General features: G+C 36.9%; 1 protein-coding gene across 1 annotated transcript; it reads left to right on the forward strand.

Moving 5' to 3' along the window:
• Positions 1–1,256: 1,256 nt before the first annotated feature.
• Positions 1,257–17,945, forward strand: LOC126593047 (uncharacterized). The gene is made up of 9 exons (XM_050258909.1): positions 1,257–1,868; positions 5,708–6,824; positions 6,973–7,251; positions 7,372–8,343; positions 8,434–9,117; positions 9,222–10,094; positions 10,224–10,853; positions 10,970–11,593; positions 17,266–17,945. Exons 1-9 carry the CDS (start codon positions 1,351–1,353, stop codon positions 17,800–17,802), a joined length of 6,234 nt encoding a protein of 2,077 aa, XP_050114866.1. The 5' UTR covers positions 1,257–1,350; the 3' UTR covers positions 17,803–17,945.
• Positions 17,946–19,525: the final 1,580 nt, after the last annotated feature.

Below are 19,525 nucleotides of genomic sequence, written 5' to 3' on the forward strand. Positions count from 1 at the left end.
CACTCCACCAGTCCGAGAGTTATTTTCGTATTCTTGTCGTCGAAGTCTTATAATATATATGGCTCTCCTACATTACTATCTTCATGTTTTGTGTTAATAATATGATGTCAAGTACAAATTTTTATTCACATAACATTATATCATTAATTTAAGGTATATTTGTCGATATGAAAAAAAGGGAAGCAGGTTCACGTTCACACTATCATTTTGTTTTTGTCTCCGTATTTTTTTTAAGATCTCAGACAAGAAAATCAAACAACTTGCCATAAAATAAAACTAAAATTCCTATTTACACGAGAAAATCAAACAAGTTAACATTAAAAAAAACCAGTCATCGTGGAGGGACTTTGAAGCTTCTGCTCTTTTGGCTGTTTACCTATAAAAATTCCCAGCTTTTGCTAACATATAATATTAATATAGTACTAGGTTGCCCTTTATTCAGCTGCGGGTACGCACTCCACCAGTCCGAGAGTTATTTTTGTATTCTTGTCGTCGAAGTCTTTTAATATATGTGACTCTCGTACATCATGTTTTGTGTTAATAATATAATATCAAATACAATTTTTTATTCACATAACATTATATCATTAATTTAAGGTATATTTGTCGATCTATCATCTGAATTTGTATAGAGCTGTTAATTTTTCCCTGTGAACTTTAATTTTAGTCAATTACCTCCTTAAACCTTTATAATTAGCTAATTTCCCCCATGAACTTTAATTTTAGTCTATTACCCCCTGAACTTTTATAAATAGCCAATTTCCCCTTGCTTTAGATTTTAAAAGTTTTCATCCATCTTGATCACGGAAACAACACATGACAACTGTATGAGGGCAAAAAGGATGAAACATTGGATGGATGAAAAATTGAATGAAAGTTTTTAAAATCTAACGCCAAAGGAGGAATTGGCTATTTATAACAGTTCAGGGGGTAATCGTCTAAAATTAAAGTTCAAGGAGGAAATTGGCTAATTTAAAAAGTTCATAGGGGTAATCGGCTAAAATTAAAGTTCAGACGAAAAATTGGCAGCTGCATACAAGTTCAGAGAACAAAGCAACAAATACCTCTTAATTTAATGATGCAGATGTACAATGTACTCGTAACAAGTTCAGAGAACAAAGCAACAAATAACTCTTAATTTAATGACTCTTAATTTAATGATGCAGATGTACAATGTACTCGTAACTACTCGTGTCATAAAAGTTGATGTCCTTGTATTGCGGTTCTGAGTCCGTTTACTTGTGATTCTTCGCAGCTATACCAAGCTAGCTAGTTCTGCAAACACTTCTAAGCAACAACTTGCCAAAGCTTCCATTAATTACCAGTTTGTTTGCTGGTGATTAGTCTCCAATGGCTGATCCCATGACCACCAAAACCTCGTCACCTTTGCCACCTTTTCCGACCCCTCCACTGAAATACGAGGTTTTCGTGAGTTTTAGAGGTTTGGACACTCGGAAAGGTTTCACTGACCATTTGTACAATGCTCTAGTTCGAGACGGGATCCACACTTTCAGGGATGAAGAACAACTCGAGAGCGGAAAACCCATCTCAAAGGAACTCGCCGAAGCAATCGCAGAATCGCAAATTTTCGTCGTTGTTCTTTCGAGAAACTACGCAACCTCCACATGGTGCCTGGATGAACTTGCAAGTATGGTTGAACTTGCGGCAAACGATGAGTCTAGACTGATTCTGCCGGTATTCTATGACGTGACACCGTCAGAAGTCCGAAAACAGACCGGAGTTTGTTTTGAAGAGGCGTTTGCTAAACATGAAAAAGATTTCGAAGGAGAAACAGAGAAGGTGACAAGGTGGAAGAGTTCACTGACTACAATAGCCGACCTTTCAGGATTTGATCTAAGACATTATAGGTATGTGGTGCTTCTGTTATGTATTTCATTTGTTTAGGTTGAAAATTTCTCATTTCAATATATGTTTTTCTTAATGTTTGTTTGACAACTATTTTAATTTTCGGTTTTTAGTTTTTGGTAGCTATTTTCGATTATCAATTAGTTCAATTTTGAAACTCGCAAAAATATAGCTCATTCGGTAACTATTTGGTTTGGTTTAATTTTTTATCTTTAAGATATAGGAAAAGTATATGATGAAAAGGAGAAACGAACACTACAAGAAAAACACCCTCTTTCCAGATGAAAGGATTTCTGTGAGCCAAATAAGGTTTCATCGCCTAATGTTCTGCCCTACACAAATTCATCTGATAAAACTTGTCACACAAACGTTTGCTCGATGAATTTTAAAACTTTGTCAGGCAAACATTATTTGCCCGATGAAATTACCAACGACAATTTTGTCGAGCCAAGTGAATTGACCAATTTGGGCTAACGAATCTAATTGTCCGACGACAATATTTGGTTGGTAAAACCTATTGATGAACTACAATGGTATCCTAAATGACGAAAATTTTACAATTTTGCCTAACGAATTTTCTACTATTTCGTTGCCCAAAGTTCTATTTTCTAGAAATTTATGTCCTGATGGTCATTCATCCTATATTTTTCTCTCCGTTTGTGAGAGCCTCTCTCTCCGTATGTGAGAGTTCTTCTCCCCTTTGTGTGAGTGCATCCAATCTTTGAAGCCAACTCTAGCTGTGGCTAGGGTTGGTGGCAGTCCCATGGTTCTCCTCTGTTTTTTTCTTTTCCTTTTCTTCTTGTTGTTTGCTTGCTTATCTTCCCTGTTTCTTTCCTCCTGCTATCATCACTATGTTGCCCTATTTTCCTTTTGATCCTACCATCTTAATTCCACATCACCCGTTTCCTCCATATCCATCTCCATCATTTTCATCAATGGGTTCGATCATATTTCCAAACATCTACAATTTCGATCGATTGCCATCTATTTTCTTTGTGATTCATCGCACAATCTTTGGAGGGTGTGTAGAGCTTCGGCTCTAGTGTTTACACCACCACCTTTGTTGGCTTGTGTTGGTCTTTCCCCCTGTTCGCCTTTGTTGGCGATGTTGGCCGTGAGATTTGTCTTGCCGCAGTCTTCGTGTAGCTACAAAGTCTGTAGCTTCTTTAATATGCGGCGGCGATCGTTGTTGTGGTGGTCTTGGAAGGATGCTGCAACCTTTCTCTTAATCAGATTTGGGGTTTGTGTTGGTGTGGTTGCAAGACATCGAAGGGGGCAACTAATCGGGTTGCTCGTGGCGTGGAGCGAGAAGTATGATGCGGCGGTGATGGCTACAAGGACTATAGTTTTGTTAGGGTTTTTTTGTATGCTGGGCTCCAAAACTGTCTTTGGGCCATTTTGTATTTTATGGTTCATCTTCTTTTTGGACTTCTCTTCTATTTGGACCTTTTGTTTTGTAATTAGTGGTGTTGGTAATAAATTTATCCTTTGACGAAAAAAAAAATCTATTTTCTAGAAGAAAAAAAATTCCTAAAGAAATTGTCATCGAGCAAGAAATTTGAAAAAAAAAAAAGGAAAAATGCATGCTCGACGGAAGTATTCGTTGGCCAAACTTTACAATTTCTTTTTTATTTATTTTATAATTCATAATTATAAATTATATTTGATTTAAATAAAAGAGAATTGTTATTAGCACTCCAAAAATCTCATTGGCACTCCAAACTTTCTATAATTAGAAAGAAAAATACATTTGTGAGGAGTGTAGAATGAGATTTTTGGAGTGCTAATAATAGTTCCCAAATAAAATAATTTGTTTTAATTATATTAATTTCAAAAGAAATCACAATATAAAAAAATAAGTGAAGCACATATCAATATAATAACCTAACGTTCCTTATGGCATAAGCTATAAATTGTAGCAAATAGAATGAGAACAAATTTAATTAAATGTTAAACAACAAAAATTGGCAACATAAACTATAACATCTCACATCGTCCAGGGGAGTGGATCTTGTAAGTCTTATATGTATATTCTCATCTCTACCTAGCACGAGGCCTTTTGGGAGTTCAATGGCTTCGGGTTCCATCAGAACTCCAAAGTTAAGCGAGTTCGTGCGAGAGCAATCCCATGATGGGTGACTCTATTTAATGTCAGCATATGTATTCAATGTCTCTCTTTTTTATTTATAATTTTATGGTGTTCATAAATTAAACTTTATGAAAATATTATAAATTTTAATTCTCATTATGGGAAGTATCTTATATAAGAAAATATTTTCGTAGAGATTTTTCTATACACTAATATTTTTGCATATTTTCTTGTGTGCCACAAATTCTTTATAATATATTTAGGTACGAACATTTCGGTACACTAGGTTGGTATAATATGTTTCGGTACGAACATTTCGGTATACTATTTTAGTATAATATATTTAGGTACTGACATTTTGGTACACTAGTTTAGTATCATATATTTAGGTAAAGAATTTTCGTGTACATTTATGTTTTTGCATATTTTCTTATGTGCCACTAATTCAGTACATATATTTAGGTACGAACATTTCGGTACACTAATTTAGTAAAATATATTATGATACAGACGTTTAGGTACACTAATTAGAGGAAGTAAAATCAAATTAATGAATTAAAATGTGTATAATAATGAATTTAAAATTTTATGTAATACATTAAATACGATATCTATTAAATATTAAAAAATATATATAATATAAATTTGATTAAGTACACATTAAATGACTAAAATCAATATCCAATCTAACACTAGATTTTTATTAAATTTTAATATTCTTCAAGAATTAAAGTTCAAAACCCCTAAATAAATACACATCCAATAATCATTATATTTCCAGGTTTATATTATAAAAATTAAGGTAATTTGATGGGCATTATATCAATCGTTTCTGAAACTTACATCAAAATCCGTAATCTGTCAAAAAAAATTGATTGATTTGTGTCAACTTGATAAAACCATCAAAATTCAATCTTTAATGTAATTCCTTAAAAGATTAGTTTGAATTACAGTGACATGCAAATAAACAACATAGCAAATTAATAAGACAAACGAGCCTGAAATTTTACTAATGTGTACCTTGAGCAACCGTGATTATATTTCTTGTGCCCAAAATTCTACGCTGCAAGATATTTCATATTTGAGCTTAGAATATAAAACACAACAAAAACCATCTCATATAGAAGTTAAAGAAATCCAGAACTTTTTTAGCAAGAAGTAAGCATATAACCATCATTTTTGAGTACACAGCAATGTGCCACTTTTAAACTAAACCAAATGGATTGCATCTTAGTCCAAATAAAATGGTCCTTAATTTGAATCAATAGAAGTTACATTTGGTCAAGAATCTTTAAGGCCAAACAACATATATGTCATGCTTCATTTCCTTAAAATTGGTACCCATATGAGATTTAATGGGGTTCATATCAGAAACATTTAAAACTTGAAGACGTAGAACTATCCTTCCCAATTTTTTGTAGGTATTTTTATATACTTATTTTTCTCTCTTTCCTTGTTTAGAAAAGGCAGGTTAATTCACCAAGAAACAAAAGGCACTTTATTTATGATTCAACGATATATTTACACTCAACTCAAATATGAAAGCTAAAAACCAAAACCTACAGATACACAGATAGATCATCAACCCATGCTTATCTTATATTTGAATACATGCTAAGTGATTGTGAAATTATTTAATGCCCAAAAACTGTATACTGAGAAACTAAATGATTGTAACCTGTTAACGAGTATGTTTTAACCCATATTCTACTGATCCCAAATACTTAACATTATGCTTCAACTGTTTGGCAGATACGAGACACAACCGATTGGACAGATAGTTGAACGTATTTTCGGTGAATTGAATAACACAAATCACATGTTGTCAAATGATCTAAAGGACTTCGTTGGTACGGATCAAGTAGATAAAATCGAATCCAACATGCGTTCGTCTATAGGGTCGGAAGAAGTTTGTATAATTGGGATTTGTGGGATGCCAGGAGTTGGTAAGAGTACCATTGCAAAAGCTCTTTCTCAAAGAATTCGCAATGAATTTGAAGGTTTCAGTTTCATTTCTAAGGTTGGAGAGATATCTAAAAAACAAAGTTTATTTCACATCCAAGAACAACTATGTGATCACTTATTGGATAGAAAAGTAACTACGAAGGATGTCAACAAAGTGATAAGTGAGAGATTGTGCCGCAAACGGGTTCTGATAATTCTCGACAACGTGGATGAATTAGAACAAATAGAAGCTGTAGCTGGAAAGGATGGCAAAAATTTTTATAACCGGTTTGGTAAGGGTAGCAGAATCATTGTAACCACAACAGATGAAACGCTGTTGACAAAGTATAAGCCAAAATTACTATACAAGGTTGAGAAACTTACTGACAAGGAAGCTCTTCTTCTCTTCTGCCGGAAAGCCTTCAACGAGGATTGTCCTATAAATGGCTATGAGAAATTGTCTTATGAATTTGTAGATCAATGTGATGGTCTTCCTTTGGCTCTTGAAGTGTTGGGTTCCTCCCTCCTGGAAAGAAGTGTGGAAGAATGGTCCAGCACGTTGGCTTCTTTGAAAGATCATAATTATTCAGGCGAGGAGAGAATTATTGGTACTCTTAAAGTAAGTTATTATGGATTAACGCATTCAGAACAGAAGAAAATGTTTTTGGACGTCGCATGTTTCTTCAATGGGGAGGATGTTTGTCGGGTAAAAAAGATATTTGAAAGTTGTGGCTACTATCCAGGTAGCAATATAAAGATTCTACGCGAGAAAAATTTGGTAAGCATCATAGGAGGAAAATTGTGGATGCATGATTTACTACAAAAAATGGGCAGAGAAATTGTTCGTGGAGAAAATGAAGAGAAGGGAAAACGCAGCAGATTGTGGCTTTGCACAGATGCCCTTCATGTAATAAAGAAATATAAGGTGAGAAGTTTAATGGAATGCTCATGTTTTTATCTCGATTAAAAAGTTGTCTAGTTATAATTTTAGAGGTAAGATACATACTTTATTTGAATTTGATTTTTTTTTATTGGATTTTCAATGCTGTGTTTTTTTTTTCCAATGGCTATAGGGGACAGATGCTGTTAAAGGCATTTTCTTAAGCTCGCCTAAGGAAGAGAAAGTACACTTGAAGAAAGACACATTCTTAAATATGGACGATCTAAAATTGTTGAAAATTCACAATGTGATATTTTCTGGATGCGTGGAGTCTCTTTCAGATGAGTTAAGGTTCTTGGAATGGCACGAATATCCTTTAAAATTGCTGCCTTCAAGTTTTGAACCCGAAAACCTTGTTGAACTGCACTTGCCTGGAAGCAAAATAGAGAAATTATGGGAGGAATTTGAGAAGGTAATAATGTTTATATACTCCATGTATTTCTTATTGATGAATTTATTTGACAAATATAAGGCTTTCGGAGAATGCTACTTATACTTAAACATATACATTTTCCTCCCTTTTTCTTTACAGCCTTTGGAAACGTTGGTAATACTCAACCTTACTGATTGTGAAAAGTTGATCGAGACCCCCGACTTCGGCAAAGTCCCAAACCTTGAGCAGCTAATCCTTAAAGGTTGCACATGCTTGTCTGAGGTTCCCGATATAATCAACTTGAGATCTCTTATGACTTTCATTCTTTCGGGATGTTCCAGACTTGAAAAGCTTCCAGAGATTGGAGAAGACATGAAACAATTAAGGGAACTGTATTTAGATGGGACAGCTATAGAAGTGCTACCGACATCAATCAAGCATCTGACCGGACTTACTGTGCTCAATCTCAAAGACTGCAAGAACCTTTTGAGTCTGCCTGACATCATTTGTACTAGTTTGACATCCCTTCAAACTTTGACCATCTCAGGGTGTGCGAATCTTAAAGAGTTGCCAGAAAACCTTGGTTGTTTAAACTGTTTACTGGAGCTTGATGCAAGCGGGACAGCTATAAAACAGCTACCAGCATCAATCAAGGATCTGACCAGGCTTAGCAAGCTTTATCTCAGATATTGCAAAAACCTTTGCAGTTTGCCAGCAACCATTTGTACTAGTTTGACGTTACTTCAAATTCTCAACCTCTCAGGGTGTTCGAATCTTGACGAGTTGCCAGAGAACTTGGGGAGTTTAGAATGTTTACAGGAGCTTTATGCTGGCGGGACTGCTATAAGTGAAGTACCTGAAAGCATCTCTCAACTTTCTCAACTTGGAGAACTTGTATTGGATGATTGTAGCAAGCTTCGGTCCTGGCCAAGACTTCCATTTAGTATAAGATGGGTAAGGGCACATAATTGTCCCTTGTTGGAGGGAGCACATTCAGATAAAATAATGGTATGGAATTCAACTGCTGCTGGATTTAGTTTTATAGATCGCCGAAGTGATAAAACCAAAGGTCAGGCATATTGGCTACCGCCTAAATATCTTTTGAGGGAGTCCTATCAAACATACTTTGAGGTCCTCTCTCTCTCTCTCTCTCCATCCACCTTTCTAATTAGCTGTTTTTTTTTTTTTTTTTTTTTAACTTATCTCGCTTCTATTTTACAGGATTCAATTCATCGCAGTACTATGTTAGAATATTCTTATCGATCAAATAAAATTCCAGCATGGTTGAGCCGTCAGAGTACTGAATCCAGTGTAGCAATCCCACTGCCTCGTGATGTTGATGGTATAAGTAAATGGATGGGACTTGCTCTATGTTTTGTCTGTGTAGCTGCACAGAAGCATGATAATTTGGAAGATGAGCCAGAATTTGATGAGAAATCGCAATCAAACCTCACTCGCAATTTCCGCATTGATCTCTATACAACTGAAGATCCTCATGAACGTCCCCAAGTGCTTAATTACGGTGATCTTGATTTCACTGGACCATTTATACATTGGTTGTATATACCACGAACTGGCCTTGAAGAATGTTCAAATAAACGCTTCATCCGAGCTTTGATTACACCTGATAGCCCAGAAGTAAAAGTGAAAGAGTGTGGGGCGAGTCAAATAAACTCGGAACACGTGACCACATTTGTCAGTAAAATGATTAAGCACAATAAAAATTTCTGTAACGGCCATCAGCCTGAAGAAGAAGACGAAAACGAAGATGGTATGAGAAGTGTTCCGTCGACAAGTGGGGTTCAAATTCAACAAGAATTACAAAAAGAAGAAACTACTAGTTCAACTCCCATTGTAGGTCAATTGAGAAGAAACGTAGTGTCATTGCTTGAAAAACTATTTGAGGTACTCTCTCTCTCTCTCTCTCTCTCTCTCTCTCTCTCTCTCATACGCACACAACAAAAATGACAACTTGATTACTGATATCATGAGTGTGAATGCATGTATAGGGATTGCGGAGGGGCCTGCCAAATATCCACGATTATGGTTTTATTTTTTCTCGACGAGAAAAATTACAATGGTTCAGTGAACAGAGCACTACGTCTGCATGCACGGTCAACTTAACTCTACCTCCGTATCTGCATAATGATGAGAAATGGGCGGGACTTTCTCTATATGTTGTTTGCAGTCTGCCTCAAGGTGTTCAATTTGGCCGCATTTACTATGAGTGTCATTTGTATACACCTATTGAAGCTGTGGGTGTGGAAGCACTGATGCATCGACTAATGTTATGGTCCCCGTTGGATAACAATGTGGGGTCACATAGACTCCTTATTGTTCATATACCACGAGTACGTTTTCCGGAACGCTTGAATCGGTGTCGCTTCATTCAAGCTTTATTTGGATGTAGAACTCCAGGTGTGAAGGTTGAAATGTGCGGGATGCGTCTAGTATACGACCAAGACTTGAAAGGGTTAATCCAAACAATAACCCATTGCACCACCACAACGGGTCGCCCTGTTTACTACGGAACTGGTGATTTTACAGATACCAAGAAATATAATGGAATTAGTTTGGGATGTACAAGTTTGTTAATGAATTTTCTTGAAGCAGCCAAATCCACGGAGCACAGCTCAGTGAGCGAAGTTTGTCCTCGTTTCATGCCACTTGATTTTCGCCCAAAAGCTGATTCTGCTGAGGAATCTCAACAAGAAAGAAAAAGAACATCAGCTTGTCACGATGAAGCAACAGGAAGTAATTGGGACTTTCTACGACGGGAGATTGCTCTTTCTTTAGGAATTAATTACGAATTTCTACAGCAGGAGATTGTTTGTTCTTATGGTCATGCCAACAATATAAGCTTGGATCAGAGTCGGCTCCTGGTAAAATTATAGTTTGAGTTTTGGCGCTCTTTCTGTGCGTGTGTGTGTGTGTGTGTGTGTGTGTGTGTGTATATATCTACCAATATATATGTATAAATATTCATCTATCCTATCTCTCATGTTTTGCAGGACTTCGACCGTGACTTGATACATAATTCTTGTTTCCCTCCCAATGAGATTATAGACTGGTTCGAGGGTAAAAGCAGAGATCACTCTGTAAAAGTCTCTCTACCACCAAATCTATGTGAAGACACCAATTGGAGGGGACTAGCTTTATGTGCATACTTTTCAGTCCTCGACCATTCAACTACCGACCATGAAAATTTGGATCTCGATATTTCCCACAATCTTACATGTCTTTTAGAAACTGATAAAGGTTCTCTGGATTCTCCCCATAGCTATTGCACCCCCAAGCAAGAATTGAAGTGGTTGAATCGTATGGGAGGATTCATTTGGTTGTCCTATATACCACGATGTTGGTTTTCGAATCAGTTGAATGAAGGAGGGCACCTGGAGGCTTCAATTGTAAGCGATTGTGGAAGCTTGGGTGTGCATAGGTGTGGGCTCCGTCTTATATATCTGAAAGATGAAGAAGGGCTCAAGGAGACCATAATGCACTGCATGACTTCCTTGTCTGATATTAATGAAGGGGAAGAAAAACAAAACCAGGACTGTGAGGTAGGATCATCTAGTATTACAGGCGTCGACATTGTAAATCCTCATCTTGAGAAATCAGAGCAGCCCAGTGATAAGAAATGGGTAGGGTTCCCTCTCTCTCTCTCTCTCTCTCTCTCTCTCTCTCTCTCTCTCTCTCTCTCACACACACGCATATATATATTTAAACGTATATCTCACACCTTGTCTATCCTCTACAGATTTTTGACTGTTATTCGGTCTATAATTCTTGTTTCCCTTCAAGCATCAGTCTAGAGTGGTTTGGGGATCAGAGCAATGGTTCCTCGGTAATAATTCCACTACCACCAAATTTGTATAGTGACACTAATTGGAAAGGATTGGCTCTACGTGCTTACTTCTCCGTTGGGGAAAATCCAACTGCTGAGCTAGACAATTTGAATCGAGATATTCCCCACCATCTGATATGTCATTTGGAATCAGAAAGAGGTACAATAGAACCTCTCCATGACTACTGCACCACCAATGAAGAATTCCAGTGGTTATATTTCGGGGGATTCATTTGGGTAGCTTATATACCACGAGCATCATTTTTGGATCAGTTGAATGGATGCAGTATCCTGAAGGCTTCAATTGCAAGCGATCATGAAGCATGTAATGTGCATAGTTGTGGGCTAGGCCTTGTAAATCAGCATGATCAGGAAGAGTTTGAGGAGGCCTTATTTCACAATATGATGTTGTTGTCAGATAAGAAGGGCAAAAATAAGCAATGCGCTGAGGGTAACTCGGAATCATCTAGTAGATGTAGCAGCTACATTATGAAACCTCATCTTGAAAGATTAGTAAAGCCGAGTCACAGAAAATGGGTATGATTTTCTTTATACTCTCTCGCTCTCTTCCCACACACATTTATAATTATTTACACACCTGAACTATTTGCAGAAATTCTATGTGCAGGACATCCTCTTATGCATTAAGAAATCTTTTCTACTTAATTCTCTTCAACTTTGATCCCATTTGGTTGATTATTTAGGGTATATATGTTAGTGTGAAATATTCATCTGAGTTATGCAAAGATGGTGATAAGAAAAGGATTGTGGGATGCAAAAGGAATGAATGTTCTTCTTCTCTACTGCAAAAATGGCAGAGAGGATATATTTCACTTAATGGAAGAAATGAGCATGCACGTGTGCACTTCACAACTGTTTTTTCCTTAGCTGGATCCATACACATCACATTTGATCTCAGCCACACATCTAGCTAACTTCTAGGATCGCTACACATGGATATTTTGGCCTTACATAATGGAGCCTCACACTTGTCATTCTATAAGACTAAGTGCATACACAATTAACATTGAAGACTTCTTACTTACTAATCAGCTCATTACTTACAATTCTACACTCCCCTTTAAGTTTTGAGCTGATTTCACTCCAAGTTTATTCCTGAGATAGCAGAACCGGTCCTTAGCCAATGACTTTGTGAAGATATCTGCTAGTTGCTCATTTGTAGGACAGTAAACAAGATCAATGATTCCTTCCTGTAAAGCATCCTTGATGAAGTGATATCTTCGATCAATATGCTTAGTTTTCTGATGAAACACAGGGTTCTTTGTGATGGCAATTGCAGCAGTATTATCACACTGAAGAGGAGTACTGAAGAGGAGTATCCTCAGTTTGGAATTCACCAAAGTGCTCTAACACAAATTTGAGCCAAATTGCTTGTGCAATTGCCTCTGATGCACTAATATACTCTGCTTCAGCAGTAGAGAGCTACACAGTTCTGTTTGATTGAAGCCCAAGAGAAAATCCCACTACCAAAAGAGAAAGCATACCCTGTGGTGCTTTTACTGTCATCAATTGAGCCACCCCAGTCACTGTAACATCCCACATCGCCCAGGGGAGTGATCCTTAAATGTATATTCCCATCCCTACCTAGCACGAGGCCTTTTGGGAGCTCACTGGCTTCGGATTCTATCGGAACTCCGAAGTTAAGCGAGTAGCACGCAAGACCAATCCCATGATGGGTGACCCACTGGGAAGTTCTCATGTGAGTTCCCAGAAACAAAAATTGTGAGGGCGTAGTCGGGGCCCAAAGCGGACAATATCGTGCTACGGTGGTGGAGTGGGCCCGAGAAGTGATCCGCCCCGGGCCGGGATTTGACAGTCACTATCACAGTAACCAATTAGAATTGCATTTCTTCCCTTCACATATTCCAAACCATAGTCAAGTGTTCCTTTGATATACCTGAGAACTCTTTTGGCAGTTCCATAGTGTTTGTTGGTGGGGCAGTGCATAAATCTTGCCAATAAGCTTGCTGCATACATTATATCCGGCTTTGTAGCAGTGAGATATAATAAGCTTCCCATGATCTTCCTATATTGTTCTTCATTTGCTGAACCACTGCCATCATCTTTACTAAGCTTCTCAGTTGTAACCAAAGGTGTAGCAACATATTTACACTCACTCAAGCCAAATTTGTTCAACAAAGATATAGAATACTTTCCTTGATGAATAAAAATGCTTGTGTGTGTTTGGATGACTCCTATTCCCAGAAAATGATGCAAGAGCCCCAAATATGTCATTTCATACTTTGTCATCATGTCTCTCTTGAATTCCTCCAACATTGGTTGACTATTACCCGTGTACACAATGTCATCTACATATAGAGATACAATCAGAATTTCTGTTTCTCCTCTGGTTTTAGTATATAGAGTGCCTTCACTTTGACTCTTTTCAAATCCACATTGAGGAAAGTAAGAGTCAATTTCACTATACCAGGCCCTTGGTGCCTGTTTTAAGCCATACAAAGCTTTATGAAGCTTGTACACTTTGTCTTCACTCCCCTTGATCACAAAACCATCTGGTTGTTCTACATAAACCTTCTCTTCAAAAACTCCATTCAGAAAAGCAGACTTGACATCAAGTTGGTATAGTTTCCAATTCTTCTGTGCTGCCAATGAAACTAGTGTTCGAATTGTATCGAGTTTAGCCACAGGTGCAAAAGTCTCATTATAGTCAACACCTAGTTTCTGAGCATATCCCTTGGCTACCAGCCTTGCTTTATTCTTCTGCATTGATCCATCAAGGTTAAGCTTGGTCTTGAACACCTATTTAACCCCAATTATAGATTTATCAGTTGGTTTGTCCACTAGCTCCCATGATGCATTCTTTTCAATCATTTGCAATTCATCTTTCATAGCTATCATCCATGATTCATCCTTAGCTACCTCATCAAACTTTTCAGGTTCCATAATGCAGAGATTGCATTGAGTTAGAACATCATCCAGGTTCCTCCACCTCAATGGAGTGTGATCAAAGGCTTGAGACTTTCTCATACTGGTACTTATATCACTTGCTAATTCATGGGAAGACAACAAGCTTGGTGATTGAGTATGGTCCTGACCTTCAGGAGTTTCTCCAAGTGATGTACTCTTAGGCATCTCAGATAGCTCATCATGATTAAGCACAGTTACATAATTCTCAAAGACCTTCTTCCACTCCCAAGCTGCATTTTCATCAAACACAACATCTCTCGAGAGTATAAGTTTCTTAGTAAGAGGATCATACACTATGTACCCCTTTTCACAAGTGGCATAACCCACAAATATGCCCTTAACACTCTTTGCATCTAGTTTCTGTCTCAACTCACTTGATATGTGTACATAGCACAAATAACCAAAGATTTTGAGATGTGCAATCCCTGGTTTTCGACCATTGAATACTTCAAAATGAGTTATATCTCTGAGAGCTCTTGTAGGACACCTATTCAGTATGTAGACAGTTGTGTGTACAGATTCTGCCCACAAATAGTAAGGTAATCCTTTATCATGAAGCATAGCTTTTTCCATTTCAACTACCGTTCTGTTCTTTCTCTCTACAACTCCATTCTGTTGTGGAGTATAGGCCATAGAGGGTTGTCTTTGAATACTCTCATCTTCACACAACTTGTTAAACTCACAAGATGTGAATTCACCCCCTTTGTCACTTCTCAGACACTTCACTTTGAAACCACTTTGTAGCTCTACCATGGATTTGAACTTTCTAAAACAATTCAATGCATCTGACTTGTATCTGAGAAAATAAACACACATCATTCTTGTGCAGTCATCTACAAGAAGCATGAAATATTTATTACCAGCTATGGACTCATTTTGCATAGGTCCACATAAATCCACATGAATCAACTTTAGTGGATTACTTACTCTCCATGCCTGATTCTTTGCTAACCACTCTCTATGTTGCTTTCCAAGCTAACAACCTTCACACACCTCATCAACTTCTTCTAAGTATGGACGTCCATGCACCATTTCCTTCTCTTTGAGTTGTTTTAACCCCTTTAGATGCAGATGGCCTAGCCTTTTGTGCCAGGTCCAAGTAGAATGAGACAAACTTGTTTTCAAGGCTATATGATCATCAGGTAATAGTGCTAAAGGATAACATCTATTCCTCTTCATTTCTACTTTGATTACAAGACATTATAGTGAATGACTATAAAAAATGCTACACATTTTTCCTCCAAACAACAAATAATACCCATGCTCATCCATTTGTCTTACACTCAGTAAGTTCTCCTTCAATCCAAGTAGATAAATTACCTCCTTGATGTATTTTCTGCCCTTACAAGTATCAATTACTAGAGTTCCCATTCCAGCTACATTCATAAGCTCACCAGTTGGCATTTGTACTTTGCCTACCACATTTGTCCTTATATCAACCAATAACTTCTCATTTCCAGTCATGTGGTTGCTACAGCCATTGTCAATTGATCCATAAATAGTGTTATTTGAATAGAACAAGTTCCCTGTCACCTCTATTTGATTAGCACTGTTAGCTTTTTGTACTGATTTGCATGCAGTACACTCTCAAGCCCAGTGTCCAAACTTTTCATAGTTATAGCATTTAGGCTTCCCCTTATATCTACACTCACCAAAGTAAAACTTAGAGCATACCCTGCACTGTGGTTTTGTAACTGTCGAACCCATTAACTATGCATTTTGTGCAGGACTAGCATGAAATTTCTTTTGAAACTTGGGTTTTGAATCCCATTTCTTGCCCTTAGAATTCCAATTCTTCTGAAACTGAGATGAACCAGATTGAACTCCACTTATATTCTGTCTATTTGGACTCACTGAGAGAGATGTAAATGCCTTCCCAGTAGTATCAACAGTATGCAGATCAAACCGTTGTTCTTGGCTCTTTAAGATTGCAATTACCTCCTGCAAGTCTACAGTCTCCAAGCATTTTGTATTTTCTATAACCAAATAGATAGGATCATATGGTTTACTTAAACTAATAAGAACCTTTTGCACAAGTCTCTCATTAGAAAGAGATTCACCAAATGTTTTCATCTGATTAATTAAATCATTCAACCTTGTAAGATAACCAGATAGAGATTCATCATCTCGCATCCTAGCATATTCAAATTCTCGTCTAAGATTTTGAAGTTTTACCGATCTAATCTGATCACCACCGTGGTATTCTCCATACAACAGATCCCATGCCATCTTAGCTAAATCAGCATTGGCAATCCGAGGAAAGATCTGGTCAGAGACTACATTTTGTATGATTCCTAAAGCTTTCGCATCCCTCATGAACACATTAGTCATTTCTTCATCGACTGCATCTTCTGATGACCCTTCCGCTTCCTTCTTCTTCTTTGAGTCGGGGGTTGTAATCCCTTTTTCTATTAGATTCCATAACCCAAGAGATTTGAAAACCGTTACCATCTTAATTCTCCAGAACTCATAGTCCTCACCGGAGAATATTGGCCTGAATGTTGATTTCTCTTCTCAGATAAATTTTGAATTTCGGCGACCTTCACCGAGCTTCGAGTTAACTCAGTGGCTTCACAGATTCACGCCCAGATTCAATTGATAGAACCTGGCTCTGATACCATGTTAGTGTGAAATATTTATCTGAGTTATGTAAAGATGGTGATAAGAAAAGGATTGTGGGATGCAAAAGGAATGAATATTCTTCTTCTCTACTGCAAAAATGGCAGAGAGGATATATTTCACTTAATGGAGGAAATGAGCACGTACGTGTGCACTTCACAACCGTTTTTGCCTTAGTTGGATCCACACACATCACATTTGATCTCAGCCACACATCTAGCTAACTTCTAGGATCACTACATAGGGCTATTTTAGCCTTACATAATGGAGCCTCACACTTGTCATTCTATAAGACTAAGTGCATACACAATTAACATTAAAGACTTCTTATTTGCTAATCAGCTCATTACTTACAATTCTACAATATAATGGTCCTTTAGGTTTTTAATATCACACTTTGCTCCTCACATCAACGTGATTAACTAATACGAGATTAGAAACCTAAAGTTTAAGGTCTAAATGATGATTCCATAGCATAAAACAATCAAGCTTGTCAATAATGGGATCAAAGTAGGATTATTGAGTAGAAGAGAGGTTTTCTCACTCGTCAAAGACAAGACATCTTGCACAAACTCAAACTGAATTATATACACATGTACATATATCTACATATCTGACTCCTTGTCTCTCCTCCTTTACAGGACTTCGATCATTTCTCTGTATACAATTCATGTTTCCCTTCAAACATAGATCTAGAGTGGTTTGGCCATCAAAGCAATGACTACTCGCTAACAATCAGTTTGCCACAAAATCTAAACATGGACAGTAATTGGCTAGGATTGGCTGTATGTGCAAACTTTGCAATCCTGGAGCATCTGACTTCCGAGATTGACAATTTGGATATCCCAGCAATTTCTCACAACCTTAGTTGTCATTTTGAATCGGACAAAGGGAATTCTCTGCATCACTACTGCACAAGCAAAGAAGAATTCATGTGGTTGCATCTAGGAGGATTCGTTTGGGTATCCTACATACCACGAGTGTGGTTTTCAGATCAGTTGAATGAATGCAGTTCCCTAGAAGCTTCAGTCGTAAGCGATCACGAGGCCTTCAGTGTCCATAAGTGTGGTCTCCGCCTACTATACCAGTATGATGAAGAAGAGTTTACTCAGGCCATATTGCAGTATATGATGTCATTGTGCGATAAGAAAGGGAAAAATAAGCAAACACCCTCATAAGGGTGAGACAGGAATGATCATGTAGTAGAACTCACAAAGCAGCATTGAGGAACATCACCAATAAAGAAAGGCTTGTCAATGTCACTAATAATTTCTCCCCTTCCGCAGACGTGGGTGTAGCTACATTTTCTAGAGCAGATATGCTCCCTATGATGCAGTGCATTAAGGAGGTGGATTTATTACCGATCTTGATATTCAGGATGGTCCATTGAGTTTTCAAATCTAGTTAATATCTCAAGTAATCAAGTATTTGGAATATTGTGTTTTTAATTATATGGTTGGATTGAGGCTTGGTGATTATTATTTCTTATGTTCTAGTGGACTAGGAAGTTGTGTTAGTGTTTAACTATCTTGTTGCTAGGCCTATTGAAAGGCTAGAATCGTTAAGGAAGAAACAGATTATGCATTTTGAATGAGTTTATGTAAACAAGGACTAGTTCTCTATATGTTCATTGGGTCATAGTTGTGCTTGATATTTCAATAAACATCTCTTTGTTTTCCTCCCTGCATCACCTAAGCACCCGAATTCGAATGCGCTAACTCCACCTCATCAATTTATTTGTTACTTGGCAAATTTTTCTACCCTGGCGATGCCTTCCCTTTTTATTCATCTGGTCTCAGCTAATTAATTGTCAACTTCATGTTAAACTGCAACAATGCAGCCTCCTATGTTTAATCCATCATTAGGGCTTGACACTCAATACGGAATCGTGGAGATTAGACGTGAAAAACGGAGTGCTAACTATTGACTATCTAACCCCTCCTCCTTCCTACATTATCCGAACTTGGGACCGGCAGCGTAAAATAAACTCGATACAAAAGCCTTGAATATTTTTCTTCTTCTGAATCAAAATTACAGAAAAATCAACACGAATTAATTATGCAAATGATTAAATAAAGGGATGTTTTGATATAGCCCCCTCGTTTTTAGGCTTCTTAGACTAAACATATGTTTTTTTTTAACAAATTGATTAACCATTCTTTTACAATTTTGGTGTCATGTGTATCTTAATTTACCCATTTTGATGTACCTAAATTACATGACTTGCCACAGCTTTTAACAAATCAAATTTCAGTGACTACTACAAAAGGGGATATCACTGGCAGTGTAAAAACAGACAAGAAATCCCAATTACTGTCGGATTTTTGGTAAAAATCCAACATTAATTCGTGCAATGTCGGATAGGGGAGCCGACACCAATGCTACCGTCATGAAAAGGGTATTGACGTCGCTTATCAAAATTATGCTCATCTAATCTTGATTGTTTGTTAAATTCAAGTTTTGAATATCCTCATAACAATTAGAGTGCAAAACAAAATGAATTTAACATAATATATTCTTATATTACTAAATATTATTAGTTTATGTTATATTTAATATTGTTAATTTAACAGAAATGCTTATAAATATTATTCATTTCCATTTTCTCATAACAATTCAAGTGACAAAATTAATTAATTAGACTAAATATTTATTAATTTAACATAAATCGTAAAAATTTATCTAAATACTTAAATTAGAATGTTTAAATAAATAAACTTGTGCATTATACAATTTAAAAATTAAGGAATTTAGTGATAGAAACATGAATGATGGAAGAATTTCGTCGTCAATCAATTCTTTATGTACTTAATCAGCTCAAATAAAATCCCTACATAATTAAATTGCAAATAAAAATTAAACATAAATGGAAAAAATAAAAATACTAGAAGCAAGAAAAAT

Source organism: Malus sylvestris, chromosome 12 (assembly GCF_916048215.2).
Source record: "Malus sylvestris chromosome 12, drMalSylv7.2, whole genome shotgun sequence".
NCBI lineage: Eukaryota > Viridiplantae > Streptophyta > Magnoliopsida > Rosales > Rosaceae > Malus > Malus sylvestris.

Bases quoted from the DNA above. Each gene is read 5' to 3' on its own strand.
- LOC126593047 (XM_050258909.1), top strand. From the start codon at position 1,351: ATGGCTGATCCCATGACCACCAAAACCTCGTCACCTTTGCCACCTTTT. The intron at 9,118-9,221 runs GTACTCTCTCTC...ATGCATGTATAG, and splicing joins TGCTTGAAAAACTATTTGAG to GGATTGCGGAGGGGCCTGCC. The intron at 10,854-10,969 runs GTAGGGTTCCCT...TATCCTCTACAG, and splicing joins AGCCCAGTGATAAGAAATGG to ATTTTTGACTGTTATTCGGT.